The sequence below is a fragment of the Ylistrum balloti genome, unplaced genomic scaffold, assembly GCF_031769215.1.
Source record: "Ylistrum balloti isolate Yb309-2 unplaced genomic scaffold, AGI_CSIRO_Ybal_v1 Utg369692, whole genome shotgun sequence".
Lineage (NCBI taxonomy): Eukaryota > Metazoa > Mollusca > Bivalvia > Pectinida > Pectinidae > Ylistrum > Ylistrum balloti.
The window spans coordinates 446,076-464,978 of NW_026781927.1; the positions used below are offsets into that span (position 1 = coordinate 446,076).

An 18,903-nucleotide genomic window follows, 5' to 3' on the forward strand; every position below is an offset into this window, starting at 1 on the left:
GTCCCAGGTCTCATATAGTCATCACTGTTACACCTAACACTGTTCAGTCTAAGACAGTCGTCCCAGGTCTCATATAGTCATCACTGTTACACCTAACACTGTTCAGTCTAAGACAGTCGTCCCAGTTCTCATATAGTCATCACTGTTACACCTAACACTGTTCAGTCTAAGACAGTCGTCCCAGGTCTCATATAGTCATCACTGTTACACCTAACACTGTTCAGTCTAAGACAGTTGTCCCAGTTCTCATATAGTCATCACTGTTACACCTAACACTGTTCAGTCTAAGACAGTCGTCCCAGGTCTGATATAGTCATCACTGTTACACCTAACACTGTGCAGTCTAAGACAGTCGTCCCAGGTCTCATATAGTCATCACTGTTACACCTAACACTGTTCAGTCTAAGACAGTCGTCCCAGTCCCAGTTCTCATATAGTCATCACTGTTACACCTAACACTGTTCAGTCTAAGACAGTCGTCCCAGTTCTCATATAGTCATCACTGTTACACCTAACACTGTTCAGTCTAAGACAGTCGTCCCAGTTCTCATATAGTCATCACTGTTACACCTAACACTGTTCAGTCTAAGACAGTTGCCCAGTTCTCATATAGTCATCACTGTTACACCTAACACTGTTCAGTCTAAGACAGTCGTCCCAGGTCTCATATAGTCATCACTGTTACACCTAACACTGTTCAGTCTAAGACAGTCGTCCCAGGTCTCATATAGTCATCACTGTTACACCTAACACTGTTCAGTCTAAGACAGTCGTCCCAGGTCTCATATAGTCATCACTGTTACACCTAACACTGTTCAGTCTAAGACAGTCGTCCCAGGTCTCATATAGTCATCACTGTTACACCTAACACTGTTCAGTCTAAGACAGTCGTCCCAGTTCTCATATAGTCATCACTGTTACACCTAACACTGTTCAGTCTAAGACAGTCGTCCCAGGTTCTCATATAGTCATCACTGTTACACCTAACACTGTTCAGTCTAAGACAGTCGTCCCAGGTCTCATATAGTCATCACTGTTACACCTAACACTGTTCAGTCTAAGACAGTCGTCCCAGGTCTCATATAGTCATCACTGTTACACCTAACACTGTTCAGTCTAAGACAGTCGTCCCAGTTCTCATATAGTCATCACTGTTACACCTAACACTGTTCAGTCTAAGACAGTCGTCCAGTCCCAGTCTCATATAGTCATCACTGTTACACCTAACACTGTTCAGTCTAAGACAGTCGTCCCAGGTCTCATATAGTCATCACTGTTACACCTAACACTGTTCAGTCTAAGACAGTCGTCCCAGGTCTCATATAGTCATCACTGTTACACCTAACACTGTTCAGTCTAAGACAGTCGTCCCAGGTCTCATATAGTCATCACTGTTACACCTAACACTGTTCAGTCTAAGACAGTCGTCCCAGGTCTCATATAGTCATCACTGTTACACCTAACACTGTTCAGTCTAAGACAGTCGTCCCAGGTCTCATATAGTCATCACTGTTACACCTAACACTGTTCAGTCTAAGACAGTCGTCCCAGTTCTCATATAGTCATCACTGTTACACCTAACACTGTTCAGTCTAAGACAGTCGTCCCAGGTCTCATATAGTCATCACTGTTACACCTAACACTGTTCAGTCTAAGACAGTCGTCCCAGTTCTCATATAGTCATCACTGTTACACCTAACACTGTTCAGTCTAAGACAGTCGTCCCAGGTCTCATATAGTCATCACTGTTACACCTAACACTGTTCAGTCTAAGACAGTCGTCCCACACTGTTCAGTCTAAGACAGTCGTCCCAGTTCTCATATAGTCATCACTGTTACACCTAACACTGTTCAGTCTAAGACAGTCGTCCCAGTTCTCATATAGTCATCACTGTTACACCTAACACTGTTCAGTCTAAGACAGTCGTCCCAGGTCTCATATAGTCATCACTGTTACACCTAACACTGTTCAGTCTAAGACAGTCGTCCCAGTTCTCATATAGTCATCACTGTTACACCTAACACTGTTCAGTCTAAGACAGTCGTCCCAGTTCTCATATAGTCATCACTGTTACACCTAACACTGTTCAGTCTAAGGCAGTCGTCCCAGTTCTCATATAGTCATCACTGTTACACCTAACACTGTTCAGTCTAAGACAGTCGTCCCAGTTCTCATATAGTCATCACTGTTACACCTAACACTGTTCAGTCTAAGACAGTCGTCCCAGTCCCAGTTCTCATATAGTCATCACTGTTACACCTAACACTGTTCAGTCTAAGACAGTCGTCCCAGGTCTCATATAGTCATCACTGTTACACCTAACACTGTTCAGTCTAAGACAGTCGTCCCAGGTCTCATATAGTCATCACTGTTACACCTAACACTGTTCAGTCTAAGACAGTCGTCCCAGGTCTCATATAGTCATCACTGTTACACCTAACACTGTTCAGTCTAAGACAGTCGTCCCAGTTCTCATATAGTCATCACTGTTACACCTAACACTGTTCAGTCTAAGACAGTCGTCCCAGGTCTCATATAGTCATCACTGTTACACCTAACACTGTTCAGTCTAAGACAGTCGTCCCAGGTCTCATATAGTCATCACTGTTACACCTAACACTGTTCAGTCTAAGACAGTCGTCCCAGTTCTCATATAGTCATCACTGTTACACCTAACACTGTTCAGTCTAGACAGTCGTCCCAGGTCTCATATAGTCATCACTGTTACACCTAACACTGTTCAGTCTAAGACAGTCGTCCCAGTTCTCATATAGTCATCACTGTTACACCTAACACTGTTCAGTCTAAGACAGTCGTCCCAGGTCTCATATAGTCATCACTGTTACACCTAACACTGTTCAGTCTAAGACAGTCGTCACAGGTCTCATATAGTCATCACTGTTACACCTAACACTGTTCAGTCTAAGACAGTCGTCCCAGGTCTCATATAGTCATCACTGTTACACCTAACACTGTTCAGTCTAAGACAGTCGTCCCAGGTCTCATATAGTCATCACTGTTACACCTAACACTGTTCAGTCTAAGACAGTCGTCCCAGGTCTCATATAGTCATCACTGTTACACCTAACACTGTTCAGTCTAAGACAGTCGTCCCAGGTCTCATATAGTCATCACTGTTACACCTAACACTGTTCAGTCTAAGACAGTCGTCCCAGTTCTCATATAGTCATCACTGTTACACCTAGCAATATTCAGTCTAAGACAGTCGTCCCAGTTCTCATATAGTCATCACTGTTACACCTAACACTGTTCAGTCTAAGACAGTCGTCCCAGGTCTCATATAGTCATCACTGTTACACCTAACACTGTTCAGTCTAAGGCAGTCGTCCCAAGTCTCATATAGTCATCACTGTTACACCTAACACTGTTCAGTCTAAGACAGTCGTCCGAGTTCTCATATAGTCATCACTGTTACACCTAACACTGTTCAGTCTAAGACAGTCGTCCCAGTTCTCATATAGTCATCACTGTTACACCTAACACTGTTCAGTCTAAGACAGTCGTCCCAGTTCTCATATAGTCATCACTGTTACACCTAACACTGTTCAGTCTAAGACAGTCGTCCCAGTTCTCATATAGTCATCACTGTTACACCTAACACTGTTCAGTCTAAGACAGTCGTCCCAGGTCTCATATAGTCATCACTGTTACACCTAACACTGTTCAGTCTAAGACAGTCGTCCCAGTTCTCATATAGTCATCACTGTTACACCTAACACTGTTCAGTCTAAGACAGTCGTCCCAGGTCTCATATAGTCATCACTGTTACACCTAACACTGTTCAGTCTAAGACAGTCGTCCCAGTTCTCATATAGTCATCACTGTTACACCTAACACTGTTCAGTCTAAGACAGTCGTCCCAGGTCTCATATAGTCATCACTGTTACACCTAACACTGTTCAGTCTAAGACAGTCGTCCCAGGTCTCATATAGTCATCACTGTTACACCTAACACTGTTCAGTCTAAGACAGTCGTCCCAGGTCTCATATAGTCATCACTGTTACACCTAACACTGTTCAGTCTAAGACAGTCGTCCCAGGTCTCATATAGTCATCACTGTTACACCTAACACTGTTCAGTCTAAGACAGTCGTCCCAGGTCTCATATAGTCATCACTGTTACACCTAACACTGTTCAGTCTAAGACAGTCGTCCCAGGTCTGATATAATCATCACTGTTACACCTAACACTGTTCAGTCTAAGACAGTCGTCCCAGTTCTCATATAGTCATCACTGTTACACCTAACACTGTTCAGTCTAAGACAGTCGTCTAGGTCTGATATAGTCATCACTGTTACACCTAACACTGTTCAGTCTAAGGACAGTCGTCCAGGTCTGATATAGTCATCACTGTTACACCTAACACTGTTCATATCCCAGGTCTCATATAGTCATCACTGTTACACCTAACACTGTTCAGTCTAAGACAGTCGTCCCAGGTCTCATATAGTCATCACTGTTACACCTAACACTGTTCAGTCTAAGACAGTCGTCCCAGGTCTCATATAGTCATCACTGTTACACCTAACACTGTTCAGTCTAAGACAGTCGTCCCAGTTCTCATATAGTCATCACTGTTACACCTAACACTGTTCAGTCTAAGACAGTCGTCCCAGGTCTCATATAGTCATCACTGTTACACCTAACACTGTTCAGTCTAAGACAGTCGTCCCAGGTCTCATATAGTCATCACTGTTACACCTAACACTGTTCAGTCTAAGACAGTCGTCCCAGGTCTCATATAGTCATCACTGTTACACCTAACACTGTTCAGTCTAAGACAGTCGTCCCAGGTCTCATATAGTCATCACTGTTACACCTAACACTGTTCAGTCTAAGACAGTCGTCCCAGGTCTCATATAGTCATCACTGTTACACCTAACACTGTTCAGTCTAAGACAGTCGTCCCAGGTCTCATATAGTCATCACTGTTACACCTAACACTGTTCAGTCTAAGACAGTCGTCCCAGGTCTCATATAGTCATCACTGTTACACCTAACACTGTTCAGTCTAAGACAGTCGTCCCAGTTCTCATATAGTCATCACTGTTACACCTAACACTGTTCAGTCTAAGGACAGTCGTCCAGGTCTGATATAGTCATCACTGTTACACCTAACACTGTTCAGTCTAAGACAGTCGTCCCAGGTCTCATATAGTCATCACTGTTACACCTAACACTGTTCAGTCTAAGACAGTCGTCCCAGGTCTCATATAGTCATCACTGTTACACCTAACACTGTTCAGTCTAAGACAGTCGTCCCAGGTCTCATATAGTCATCACTGTTACACCTAACACTGTTCAGTCTAAGACAGTCGTCCCAGGTCTCATATAGTCATCACTGTTACACCTAACACTGTTCAGTCTAAGACAGTCGTCCCAGGTCTCATATAGTCATCACTGTTACACCTAACACTGTTCAGTCTAAGACAGTCGTCCCAGGTCTCATATAGTCATCACTGTTACACCTAACACTGTTCAGTCTAAGACAGTCGTCCCAGGTCTCATATAGTCATCACTGTTACACCTAACACTGTTCAGTCTAAGACAGTCGTCCCAGTCATATAGTCATCACTGTTACACCTAACACTGTTCAGTCTAAGACAGTCGTCCCAGGTCTCATATAGTCATCACTGTTACACCTAACACTGTTCAGTCTAAGACAGTCGTCCCAGGTCTCATATAGTCATCACTGTTACACCTAACACTGTTCAGTCTAAGACAGTCGTCCCAGGTCTCATATAGTCATCACTGTTACACCTAACACTGTTCAGTCTAAGACAGTCGTCCCAGGTCTCATATAGTCATCACTGTTACACCTAACACTGTTCAGTCTAAGACAGTCGTCCCAGGTCTCATATAGTCATCACTGTTACACCTAACACTGTTCAGTCTAAGACAGTCGTCCCAGGTCTCATATAGTCATCACTGTTACACCTAACACTGTTCAGTCTAAGACAGTCGTCCCAGGTCTCATATAGTCATCACTGTTACACCTAACACTGTTCAGTCTAAGACAGTCGTCCCAGGTCTCATATAGTCATCACTGTTACACCTAACACTGTTCAGTCTAAGACAGTCGTCCCAGGTCTCATATAGTCATCACTGTTACACCTAACACTGTTCAGTCTAAGACAGTCGTCCCAGGTCTCATATAGTCATCACTGTTACACCTAACACTGTTCAGTCTAAGACAGTCGTCCCAGGTCTCATATAGTCATCACTGTTACACCTAACACTGTTCAGTCTAAGACAGTCGTCCCAGGTCTCATATAGTCATCACTGTTACACCTAACACTGTTCAGTCTAAGACAGTCGTCCCAGGTCTCATATAGTCATCACTGTTACACCTAACACTGTTCAGTCTAAGACAGTCGTCCCAGGTCTCATATAGTCATCACTGTTACACCTAACACTGTTCAGTCTAAGACAGTCGTCCCAGGTCTCATATAGTCATCACTGTTACACCTAACACTGTTCAGTCTAAGACAGTCGTCCCAGGTCTCATATAGTCATCACTGTTACACCTAACACTGTTCAGTCTAAGACAGTCGTCCCAGTTCTCATATAGTCATCACTGTTACACCTAACACTGTTCAGTCTAAGACAGTCGTCCCAGTTCTCATATAGTCATCACTGTTACACCTAACACTGTTCAGTCTAAGACAGTCGTCTCAGGTCTCATATAGTCATCACTGTTACACCTAACACTGTTCAGTCTAAGACAGTCGTCCCAGTTCTCATATAGTCATCACTGTTACACCTAACACTGTTCAGTCTAAGACAGTCGTCCCAGGTCTCATATAGTCATCACTGTTACACCTAACACTGTTCAGTCTAAGACAGTCGTCCCAGTCCCAGGTCTCATATAGTCATCACTGTTACACCTAACACTGTTCAGTCTAAGACAGTCGTCCCAGTTCTCATATAGTCATCACTGTTACACCTAACACTGTTCAGTCTAAGACAGTCGTCCCAGGTCTGATATAGTCATCACTGTTACACCTAACACTGTTCAGTCTAAGACAGTCGTCAGTTCTCAGTCATCACTGTTACACCTAACACTGTTCATATATAGTCATCACTGTTACACCTAACACTGTTCAGTCTAAGACAGTCGTCCCAGGTCTCATATAGTCATCACTGTTACACCTAACACTGTTCAGTCTAAGACAGTCGTCTCAGGTCTCATATAGTCATCACTGTTACACCTAACACTGTTCAGTCTAAGACAGTCGTCCCATCTAACACTGAGTCGTCCCAGGTCTCATATAGTCATCACTGTTACACCTAACACTGTTCAGTCTAAGACAGTCGTCTCAGGTCTCATATAGTCATCACTGTTACACCTAACACTGTTCAGTCTAAGACAGTCGTCCCAGGTCTCATATAGTCATCACTGTTACACCTAACACTGTTCAGTCTAAGACAGTCGTCCGAGTTCCCATATAGTCATCACTGTTACACCTAACACTGTTCAGTCTAAGACAGTCGTCCCAGGTCTGATATAGTCATCACTGTTACACCTAACACTGTTCAGTCTAAGACAGTCGTCCCAGTTCTCATATAGTCATCACTGTTACACCTAACACTGTTCAGTCTAAGACAGTCGTTCCAGTTCTGCAGTTTAGATTGGAAAAATCTGCGAGATCAGTTTTTACCCCACAGCCCAAAAGGGTGTGGGGTATAGCGATCACACATTGCGTCCGTCTGTCCATCTGTCTGTCTGTCTGTCTGTCCATCCACAATTACATAACACTTATTATCTCAAAAACCAGTCATCACCATTTTCACTGGGGATCTTGGGCCTATGGACCTACACAATTCTATTGTTTTTCGTCACCGCATGATATCCAATATGGCGGTTACGGCCGCCATCTTGAATTTGCATTCCACTCATTATCTCAAGAACGACATCACCAGCGATCACCATTTTCGCTGGGCATGTTCGGCCTATGGACCTACACAGCCTATTGATGTTCTTCACAATCTTAGCTCTGCACCCAACTTTATAATAAGGCTGTGGGGTATTGCCCACGTTTGCGGAGCTATTTTTTACATTATCAATGCGTAGAAATATGAAATATTACAAAACAGGCTACTGGGCATGTAAATGGTTTCTCATTATCATGCTAATTACTAACTCCACACGTTAGTGAAGATCATGTTTCTAAGGTGGTTTTTTTTATTTGAATTAAACTGATAAATTTAAATGTCCTTATCACACCTGCATGACTCACAGAATCAGTATGAAGACGTAGTGTAAAATCCATTGATACAGAAATCATGTTAAATTTTCACAGGACTTATGTTTCTCAGTGGAAGTACAACTATGAAAATCATTTATATCAGAACCACAAAAGTATGTATTTTGTAGGAACGAAAATTTAACAGATTTTCTGAGGTTCTCATATCAATAGTATTAATCAGCTAAACTTACGATTGTCCTGTTTGGTGTGAAGCAGGCCTGGCAGTGTATTTGGTCGCTGTCTCTGTGAGAACGAATGACCAGAAATGAAAGTGGGGGACACAGGGCTAAAGGCCGGGGACCTGGGACTGTTGACAGGGAATCCTGATATTTGGGACGGGGACCCTCGCCTGTTGGTGAGAAACCCTGAACTTTCGGACGGGGACCCTGGACTTCTGGCAAGGATCCCTGAACTTTGGGACCGGAACCCTCGACTGCTGATGGGGAACCCTGAACTTTGGGATGAGGACCCCGGACTTTTGACAGGAAATCCAGAATTTTGGGATGGGGACCCTCGACTGCTGGTGGGGAATCCTGAACTTTTGGATGGGGACCCTGGACTTTTGGCAAAGACCCCTGAACTTTGGGATCGAAACCCTCGACTGCTGGTGGGGAACCCCAAACTTTCGGTTTTAGAACCATCGAGGCTTGACACGGGGGAAAGTTTATGAGCAGAGATAGGAAACGGTATAGGTACAGCTCCCTCCTTATGATTCCTTAGCACTGACTTCCTCCCTTCATAAGATGTCTGACGATACACAGAATCACTTTGTGGGAAATGTTTCTCTGAAAAAAGAAGTAAAGGGTGTAAATTCATGGTGTCACCTTGTTATACCCCACTCATCAGATCAGGAAATCACATCAGTCGAGGTCAACATAACTTTGTTTCAAGTGTGACCTTTGACATGTCAATCATCACAGATTACCACAAAATTCTAATCAGACGCGACTGTTTGTGATCAGCCTGCATCATTTTACTTGAGATGGCTTCTTAGTAGTACATGTACGTGGTTACTACCTCACTGAACAACATGCAAGAGGTCTGGCACATACTATTCAATGCAACTGGGGTCAATTGTCCTTACCAAGAACACAATTATGAAAGCACAGGTTGATAGCAGGTTCTTGAGGAGTACAACCCACTATGAGTAAGGACCATTGAAACACAACATTGCTTTAGCAACTGTATGAATCAAATTACAAATTTTTTCTGTACATATCTGTTTCAACAACAGCAGTTTATACTCCACCAACAGTTATAACAATATCTGAAACCATCAAGCAGGTTCCCATCATTATCCAACTAGAGCTTAAAGGTAAATCAGAGGAGCATATTTCTGTTAAATAAGTATCTAACCTGTTTTTAAAGGCCACTAAAGGGAACAGAGAAAAATAGCCTTTCTAGAAAGGTGAAATTTGTGTAGAGGTGGTCTTTAGACAATTAATCTTTATAGACAGGTTTACGTGGTACCAGACATGATGGGGGGAATATAATAACAGATATGATGGGAGGGCTTATTACAAGACATGATGGGGGACTTATTACAAAACATGATGGGGGACTTATTACAAAACATGATGGGGGCACTTATTACAAGACATGATGGGGGCACTTATTACAAAACATGATGGGGGCACTTATTACAAGACATGATGGGGGCACTTATTACAAGACATGATGGGGGGACTTATTACAAAACATGATGGGGGCACTTATTACAAGACATGATGGGGGGACTTATTACAAAACATGATGGGGGCACTTATTACAAAACATGATGGGGGCACTTATTACAAAACATGATGGGGGCACTTATTACAAAACATGATGGGGGACTTATTACAAGACATGATGGGGGCACTTATTACAAGACATGATGGGGGCACTTATTACAAAACATGATGGGGGACTTATTACAAGACATGATGGGGGGACTTATTACCAGACATGATGGGGGACTTATTACCAGACATGATGGGGGACTTATTACCAGACATGATGGGGGGACTTATTACCAGACATGATGGGGGGACTTATTACCAGACATGATGGGGGGACTTATTACCAGACATGATGGGGGACTTATTACCAGACATGATGGGGGGGGGGACAACAGAGGGCTTATCATCAGACATAGAATAATTTTTAGATTTACATATCAAGAGTAAAATTGAACAAAAGTGATACATTTGATATGTACATACTTTTAACGAAACCGTCACTATGGTGACGTCTTCTGTCTCTCTTGTATCGGAAGTATTTGTTGTTGTCGTCAAGTCTTGTGTCATTATCAGCTGAACGGAACTTATGTTTTTGCTGGCTCTTCTTGATCTTTGTCAAAATGAGCTTTCCATTGTCTGTAACAAAGCAGGGATACAATAAATATGAAGAGCTGATCTTTGAGGAATGAATCAAATAGCAAAGAAAAGCCCTGATGAGCTTGAATCACTTACATGTTCTGCAGCTCCCGAGATAAAATCATGAACAAAGCCCATATGAAATTGTTGTACAGCTTGAAAAGATTAATGTGTTTTGTTGAATTTCTGCAAACTAGAAAGTCCATTTTCGAAGCATACGACTACACTAATACATGTACCATGAACCTGTTAGTCTACTGGCTATGGACCTCCAAAGAGGTCAATGTCATATTGCTGAATATAGTTTTCATCACAGCATGTCACTGGCAACATATCATGTTCCTGGGCTTCTGGTTCTGGAGAAGAAGTGTTTTATCACATTTGACATCTCTGGTTTTGGAATTAGGTCAATGTTGTTCATTTGAAGCCCCACCTCACAGCATGCTATTAGCTCGGATATTGTGAGGTCATTTAAAGCGAAAAAAAGTTGTCACAAGACAAGATGTCTAGTGACATGGTAATGCCACCCGAAAGGTCAAGGTCTAAAAATCAAATAATCAAATAAAAAATACTTCCATCAATCAGAAAGCTAGGATTGGTAGTAACAAATTGTTACAAAGGATGTGACACCAGGCTGAACCCCCAGCTGTGTTACATTTAGCCTAGATTAAGATTACAGTAGTGTTAGGAGATAAATTTCTACAATATTGTAACCACTCTAGTTTTCATTCTGTGGTGCGATTTCTGTTAATATCGTAATTTTCTGATAGACAAAACCCAACTGTGAAGCTGTTACGTGCTGGAGAAGACAAAGCCATTACAAACCAGTCTGGGTGGAGCTCACTGAGGCCCTGCCCCGCCCACGACATTAACATTCCTGTAAAATATATAGCTATTACAAACAAGTCTGGGTGGAGCTCACTGATACCCTGCCCCGCCCACAACATTAACATTCCTGTAAAATATATAGCTATTACAAACAAGTCTGGGTGGAGCTCACTGAGGCCCTGCCCCGCCCACGACATTAACATTTCTGTAAAATACACAGCTATGTAACACATTGGTTGAGGAAGAAAAAGTACTTATAGTGTAACCATGAGAACAGGATAAACGGTACCACACTACAAAGCGTGTACTGATTAGAATGTAACTAAAATTAAAACGTGCAGACAGAAAACAATATGTAACAAGGTTGATACCTTCTCTGTCTTTGTTGATGTGCCCCAGTAACATGCCTGTGATCTGATGACTCGACTGTTCCAGACTTATCTTCAGCGGATTCTGGATGTCTGTGATGTGCTGTATAGACAATGTTATTTTAGAAAGATACAGCTACATTATTGCGATGAACTGTTCCTTTCCATACTGCTGTTCTTATTCTCATTCAAATACATTCTGAGGTCAGGACTCAATGTGTTTTGTTACAAAATTTTTAATTCAGGATTTTTTTCACCAAATATGAATTATATGTACATGACAATACTACCTACAGGTATATATTTTTCTTATGCTACATGTCCCTAACCTGTTTAATACCTTATTGACACAAGAGTACTGAAACTGTTGTTTCTTTACAGTTATAAATATTTAATCACATTACAACAATTAACACTATTATCTAAACATGGCTTTCTGATAAATTCATATTTGGCTCGAAAATTTTCATTTGGCAAAAAATTTCAAGCTTGACAACATTTTTGGTGCAAGAATTTTAAAAACTTGTGTTACCCCAGGCTTATGCTGTCCTAAACACTTGTGTAACCTGGGATGCTGTCCTAAACACTTGTGTAACCCCAGGTTTATGCTGTCCTAAACACTTGTGTAACCCCAGGTTTATGCTGTCCTAAACACTTGTGTAACCCCAGGTTTATGCTGTCCTAAACACTTGTGTAACACTAGGTTTATGCTGTCCTAAACACTTGTGTAACCCCAGGTTTATGCCGTCCTAAACACTTGTGTAACCCCAGGTTTATGCCGTCCTAAACACTTGTGTAACCCCAGGTTTATGCCGTCCTAAACACTTGTGTAACCCCGGGTTTATGCCGTCCTAAACACTTGTGTAACCCCGGGTTTATGCCGTCCTAAACACTTGTGTAACCCCGGGTTTATGCCGTCCTAAACACTTGTGTAACCCCGGGTTTATGCCGTCCTAAACACTTGTGTAAACCGTCCTAAACACTTGTGTAACCCCGGGTTTATGCCGTCCTAAACACTTGTGTAACCCCGGGTTTATGCCGTCCTAAACACTTGTGTAACCCCGGGTTTATGCCGTCCTAAACACTTGTGTAACCCCGGGTTTATGCCGTCCTAAACACTTGTGTAACCCCGGGTTTATGCCGTCCTAAACACTTGTGTAACCCCGGGTTTATGCCGTCCTAAACACTTGTGTAACCCTAAACACTTGTGTAACCCCGGGTTTATGCCGTCCTAAACACTTGTGTAACCCCGGGTTTATGCCGTCCTAAACACTTGTGTAACCCCGGGTTTATGCCGTCCTAAACACTTGTGTAACCCCGGGTTTATGCCGTCCTAAACACTTGTGTAACCCCGGGTTTATGCCGTCCTAAACACTTGTGTAACCCCGGGTTTATGCCGTCCTAAACACTTGTGTAACCCCGGGTTTATGCCGTCCTAAACACTTGTGTAACCCCAGGTTTCTGCTGTCCTAAACACTTGTGTAACCCCAGGTTTATGCTGTCCTAAACACTTGTGTAACCCCAGGTTTATGCCGTCCTAAACACTTGTGTATGCTGTCCTAAACACTTGTGTAACCCCAGGTTTATGCTGTCCTAAACACTTGTGTAACCCCAGGTTTATGCCGTTATGCCGGGTTTATGCCGTCCTAAACACTTGTGTAACCCCGGGTTTATGCTGTCCTAAACACTTGTGTAACCCCAGGTTTATGCTGTCCTAAACACTTGTGTAACCCCAGGTTTATGCTGTCCTAAACACTTGTACTCAAATAAGATACTTTCTCATTCTTCAGTAGGTCAATAACACAGATGACCTTTAACCTCGATCAGATGCTTCTGGGAATTTTTAGTCAAATATATAAATAGAAATTTTAGTTATTTTAAAACTATTGAGACAAGTTATTTTAACTTATAATAATCAGTCTTGTTGACACAGATGTAAGCTGACGAGGGGTCTTATTGTGGGAAGAAACCAGAGTACCTGGTAAAAAAACCTATGAACCAAACCCAGATGGCTAAATCTATTTCTTCACCAAACTGAAAACTGGCCAAAATAAAAATTTATTATCAGTAAAAGTGAAAATTTATTTGGACAAATGTTTATCTTTAGAGTAAATAATATTGTAAAATCATATTCGTGTTGGATTTAATTGATTTTTTTTTTCTTATTTATTGGAAACTCTTAATCCACAATGTCATAAGTCCATGAAATAGTGATTTTTAAGAAAAAAACACAAACTTTCAGTTCTATGACAATGTATGACTCACAGTATGCAGCTTATTTATTAGGCTTTTATATTCTTATTTTTTATCTATAATTAATTAAATTTCAGGTACACTACAAATCAAACATCCAACTTATTTAATTCTTTTAACAAATTGCTACATTGGTATTATCTTCAATCCCTTGGATAAGTTCTCTGGTCTATAAAGTGATTTGTTGTCCTCCCAAAGGTATGACATTTACCTTCTGTATTTTTTTTAGTACAAAGGAGTGAATCCAACACGGTAGTTCTTCTGTGTACTGGATGTTTCTTGCGGAGCGTTGTTAACATGCTTCGGCTCTAAGTGAGCCGTCATCAAAACCAAACAAATAACCAATCACAAAAACCAGAATTATAGTTGGTAGACTCACTATTGTCTACCTGTAGCTATTGTTACATATACTTACCTTTTATTTCTGAAACAGGTTTGTAATATAAACACTTCACAGTCTAAATATACTAATCAGTAATTTGTTTGGTTCTGATGACCAAACATGTATACGACGTTCCACAATAAACATAAAGTATACAGAAGAATTACCGTGTTGGACTCACTCCTTTGTACTCATTACCTGGATTTTTAGTGAGACCTCATGTATACTAATTTATCCATGGCTAGTTCATCGGGATTTCCACGGAAATTTACTCTTAGGGACGTTGTGCCTCCACCTCCCTTAGTGATTATACCTGCTGTGATTTTGTTCATTGTTTTCCTTCTACAGGTACAATACACTTACCTGTCTGAGTAAGAGCTGAACCAGTTCCTCATTCTGTTTTTCCACAGCGATGTACAATGGAGTACAGCTATCCTGTACAAAGTTGACATCTGCACCAAGCTCTATCAGACACTCTGCTGCCTGAAAGTATCAACATCAGAATTCAGAAGAATTCTTGAGACGAGTTATACATATAAACAGATTTGTAGTTTTCTGACACCATAGAATGTCAACAATCAAAAAAATAAATAAATGGTTACTCCATTTAACTGCACCACACTGAAGTCTGACCTAAATAACTGCACCACACTGATGTTTGACCTAAATATCTACACCACACTGATGTTTGACTTAAATATCTGCACCACACTGATGTTTGCCCTAAATATCTGCACCACACTGATGTTTGACCTAAATAACTGCACCACACTGATGTTTGACCTAAATTACTGCACTATTCTTATGTTTGACCTAAATATTTGCTTCACACTGATGTTTGATTTAAATATCTGCACCACACTGATGTTTGACCTAAATAACTGCAAAACACTGTTTGACCTAAATTACTGCACTATTCTGATGTTTGACCTAAATTACTGCACTACGTTGATGTTTGACCTAAATATCTGCTTCATACTGATGTTTGATTTAAATATCTGCACCACACTGATGTTTGACCTGAACATCTGCATCACACACTGATGTTTCACCTAAATAAATGCACCACATTGATGTTTGACCTAAATATCTACCTAAATATCTGCACCACACTGATGTTTAACCTAAATAACTGCACCACACTGATGTTGGACCTAAATATCTGCACCACACTAATGATTGACCCAAATTTCTGCACCACACTGATGTTTGACCTAAATAACTGCACCACACTGATGTTTGACCTAAATATTTGTTTTCTATCACTATAAATGTGTATATGACAGACAAAACTTTTAATTGCTATGAATCGACAAAAATTCTGGCAGAAGGATTGAAATGCAAGAATTTCTTAATCTATACCATTTTCACTAAAAGAAATGGGTTTGTTTTCTCCTCTGAACATAAACAAATTCCCCATCAAGAATTTACACTGAAAACAAAAAATAGGGCAAGTTTTCCCCAAAACTGAGTTAATTAGCATATTTTCACTTAATTTTTTTTTCAAACCATGCCATCATGAACAAGAACTATTATTCTAACCTCAACATTGTCCTATTTAATTCATGTTATCTGCAGGTATGCCATTTATTTCTATTCTATCTCTCTTAAGAAATAAGACCAAATAGTCTGCCTGAAATTTCTCCATTTCACAAAAAAGGTAAAAGATAATTCTTTTATAAAATGGTAGTATTCCACAAAATCTGGATTAACCCATGAAACAGGATACTTACAGGAATGTTTCCTGTTTGACATGCAGACAACAACATCTTAGCGCGTAGAACGTCCTGTTGTAGTCCGAAGACGTAGAGACATTCACTTGCCAAATCATGTACCTCTGTAATAAAAAGAACACACATATTGTGCAATGTTAGACAGCACAGAGTGGCCCGTTGTAGTCCGAGGACATACAAACATTCACTCATGACTGTACATGATTGAAGAGCATGAATGTTCTGTTGAGGTCCGAGGACATACAAACATTCACTCATGACTGTACATGATTGAAGAGCATGAATGTTCTGTTGAGGTCCGAGGACATACAAACATTCACTCATGACTGTACATGATTGAAGAGCATGAATGTTCTGTTGAGGTCCGAGGACATACAAACATTCACTCATGACTGTACATGATTGAAGAGCATGAATGTTCTGTTGAGGTCCGAGGACATACAAACATTCACTCATGACTGTACATGATTGAAGAGCATGAATGTTCTGTTGAGGTCCGAGGACATACAAACATTCACTCATGACTGTACATGATTGAAGAGCATGAATGTTCTGTTGAGGTCCGAGGACATACAAACATTCACTCATGACTGTACATGATTGAACATCCGAGGACATACAAACATTCACTCATGACTGTACATGATTGAAGAGCATGAATGTTCTGTTGAGGTCCGAGGACATACAAACATTCACTCATGACTGTACATGATTGAAGAGCATGAATGTTCTGTTGAGGTCCGAGGACATACAAACATTCACTCATGACTGTACATGATTGAAGAGCATGAATGTTCTGTTGAGGTCCGAGGACATACAAACATTCACTCATGACTGTACATGATTGAAGAGCATGAATGTTCTGTTGAGGTCCGAGGACAAAAGGCTGTAAATGTAGGAAGAACACATCTATACTTGTTGTTACAGGGTTACAGGAGAACAATACTACCAATATATAACATGCCTGTCTGACTTCAGCAGGAGATTGTTCTATACTTAAAGTAACAGCTATCGTCACTTGAAGAAGCTAACATATTTTAGTTAAAGATGCAGAAGTTTCCTAAAAGAACTTTTTAATGACTTCATAGAATAACGAGGCATATCCTTCATAAAGGAAATCCATACATACTGAAATAGTGCAGTATAAAAAGAAAAAACACCAATCATCTGGAAGTTTGAGTGAAAAAATCAATCAATAAGAGCACCACATTTAGATCCCATCAAAAGACTCACACACAACATGCTTTATATTGTCCCACAAAATTGTCCAGAGTATTTAAAACATAGAATATTGGTTACTGAATTCATTACATCATTAATAACTCGACCCTACTAGATTCGTTCATGCAAAATTGTTTAATGATCTACGTCATTTTACAGTATTTGGGACTCATTTGAGGAAGAAAACTGGCAGATTAGGAAGGAAATGGTCAGGATTAAATTGCAAGCTTTGAGAATTCAGCCTAAACATAAATAATTTTGATTTGAAATGAGGCCCATCATAGGCTTGGAACATCTCTGATAAAAACTTGGTAGTCTCTTCATACACGTACGTGGATCAGAACTGTGTTCCTGAAGCAGACGAAAGAGCACTTCTTGGCAGCCTTGCTTGATAAAGCTGTCACTCATCCAACGACCTCCACATTCTGATAGAATCTGTATGGCTACACAGGCCTGTGGTAACACAATGTAGATTCTAAGATATTCCAGTATCAAAACAATACCAAACAGGTACATTTTTTTGTCACCATCTAATTTTCCATTTTAAGATTCAACACCAAATATCAAATTGGCGGATTGAAATTGAGAGAGAATTACAAAATCTAACAGTGAAACTTCATTATCAAGATCACAATCGGGACTGCCCACAAGTGGTCATGATAACAGGGTATTCTGAATAGCAAGTGTTACCATAGAGACAGACAGACTTATCTTAACAAAGTGATTATGGAACGCATATATTTCATTCCCAGGGACTTCATATTCAGTATTGTGACTCACTGAAATTTTGGTATTTGGTATTTCGCAATGGTTTAAAGAATATCTTAATTAACCTTGAACTGACCTCTTTCACTACACCAAGGTCGTTACGGTGTACATGCATGGCTGTGCTGATCACTTCTGCCAACTTATCATGCAGATTTCTGTCTTCGTAGATTTTTGCTGAAGCAAGAACTTGTAACAGGATCAAACCCTTCCTCTGAATGTCTGGAAAATAGGTCAACAAAATTCACACTTTCAAATCCTGTAAACGCCAAATTCTTACAGATAAAGAAAGCCTCTTTTTGTTCTAACATATTTCAGTAGTTTTAAAGCTGTTCGATGTTTTTACACACACAGCTTTCATCAGATCAAAGGAAATCAGAAAAAATGCAGTTTTTTTTTAAAGGATGAAAAAGTCACTACACTTGCCTATATACCTCTGTTCAGACCCACTAACATTTCTATACAATGATTGTTTTGTATAAACTATAATGGATTTATATAAGATATGACAGTATGGTTATAGAGACAAGCATATAAGTGGGAACAAGTGAACATAAGTATCGGTTATATCTTGATTGATGATCAATGTGAGCCAAATTTGTCAAAAACAAAACATTTTAAGTCCAACTGATGAAAGTTACCCAAAAACAACTTTATAGAACACAAAATTTTAACAAAGGGCAGTAACTCTGTAATTTGAGGGGTCGAGGGTGCTGAATTTCAT

General features: G+C 40.5%; 1 protein-coding gene across 1 annotated transcript in view; it reads right to left on the bottom strand.

Annotated features, from left to right (window-relative positions):
* LOC132565101 (leucine-rich repeat serine/threonine-protein kinase 2-like) overlaps positions 1-18,903 on the bottom strand; it is a 107,791-nt gene that overhangs the window by 59,740 nt on the left and 29,148 nt on the right. Inside the window, exons 14-21 of the mRNA XM_060229709.1 lie at positions 18,259-18,401; positions 17,747-17,867; positions 16,194-16,297; positions 14,824-14,943; positions 11,829-11,928; positions 11,407-11,506; positions 10,477-10,664; positions 8,464-9,057 (exon numbers count right to left, since the gene is read on the bottom strand). Coding sequence (XP_060085692.1) covers positions 8,464-9,057; positions 10,477-10,664; positions 11,407-11,506; positions 11,829-11,928; positions 14,824-14,943; positions 16,194-16,297; positions 17,747-17,867; positions 18,259-18,401 — 1,470 coding nt within the window. The remainder of the gene's footprint in view (positions 1-8,463; positions 9,058-10,476; positions 10,665-11,406; positions 11,507-11,828; positions 11,929-14,823; positions 14,944-16,193; positions 16,298-17,746; positions 17,868-18,258; positions 18,402-18,903) is intronic.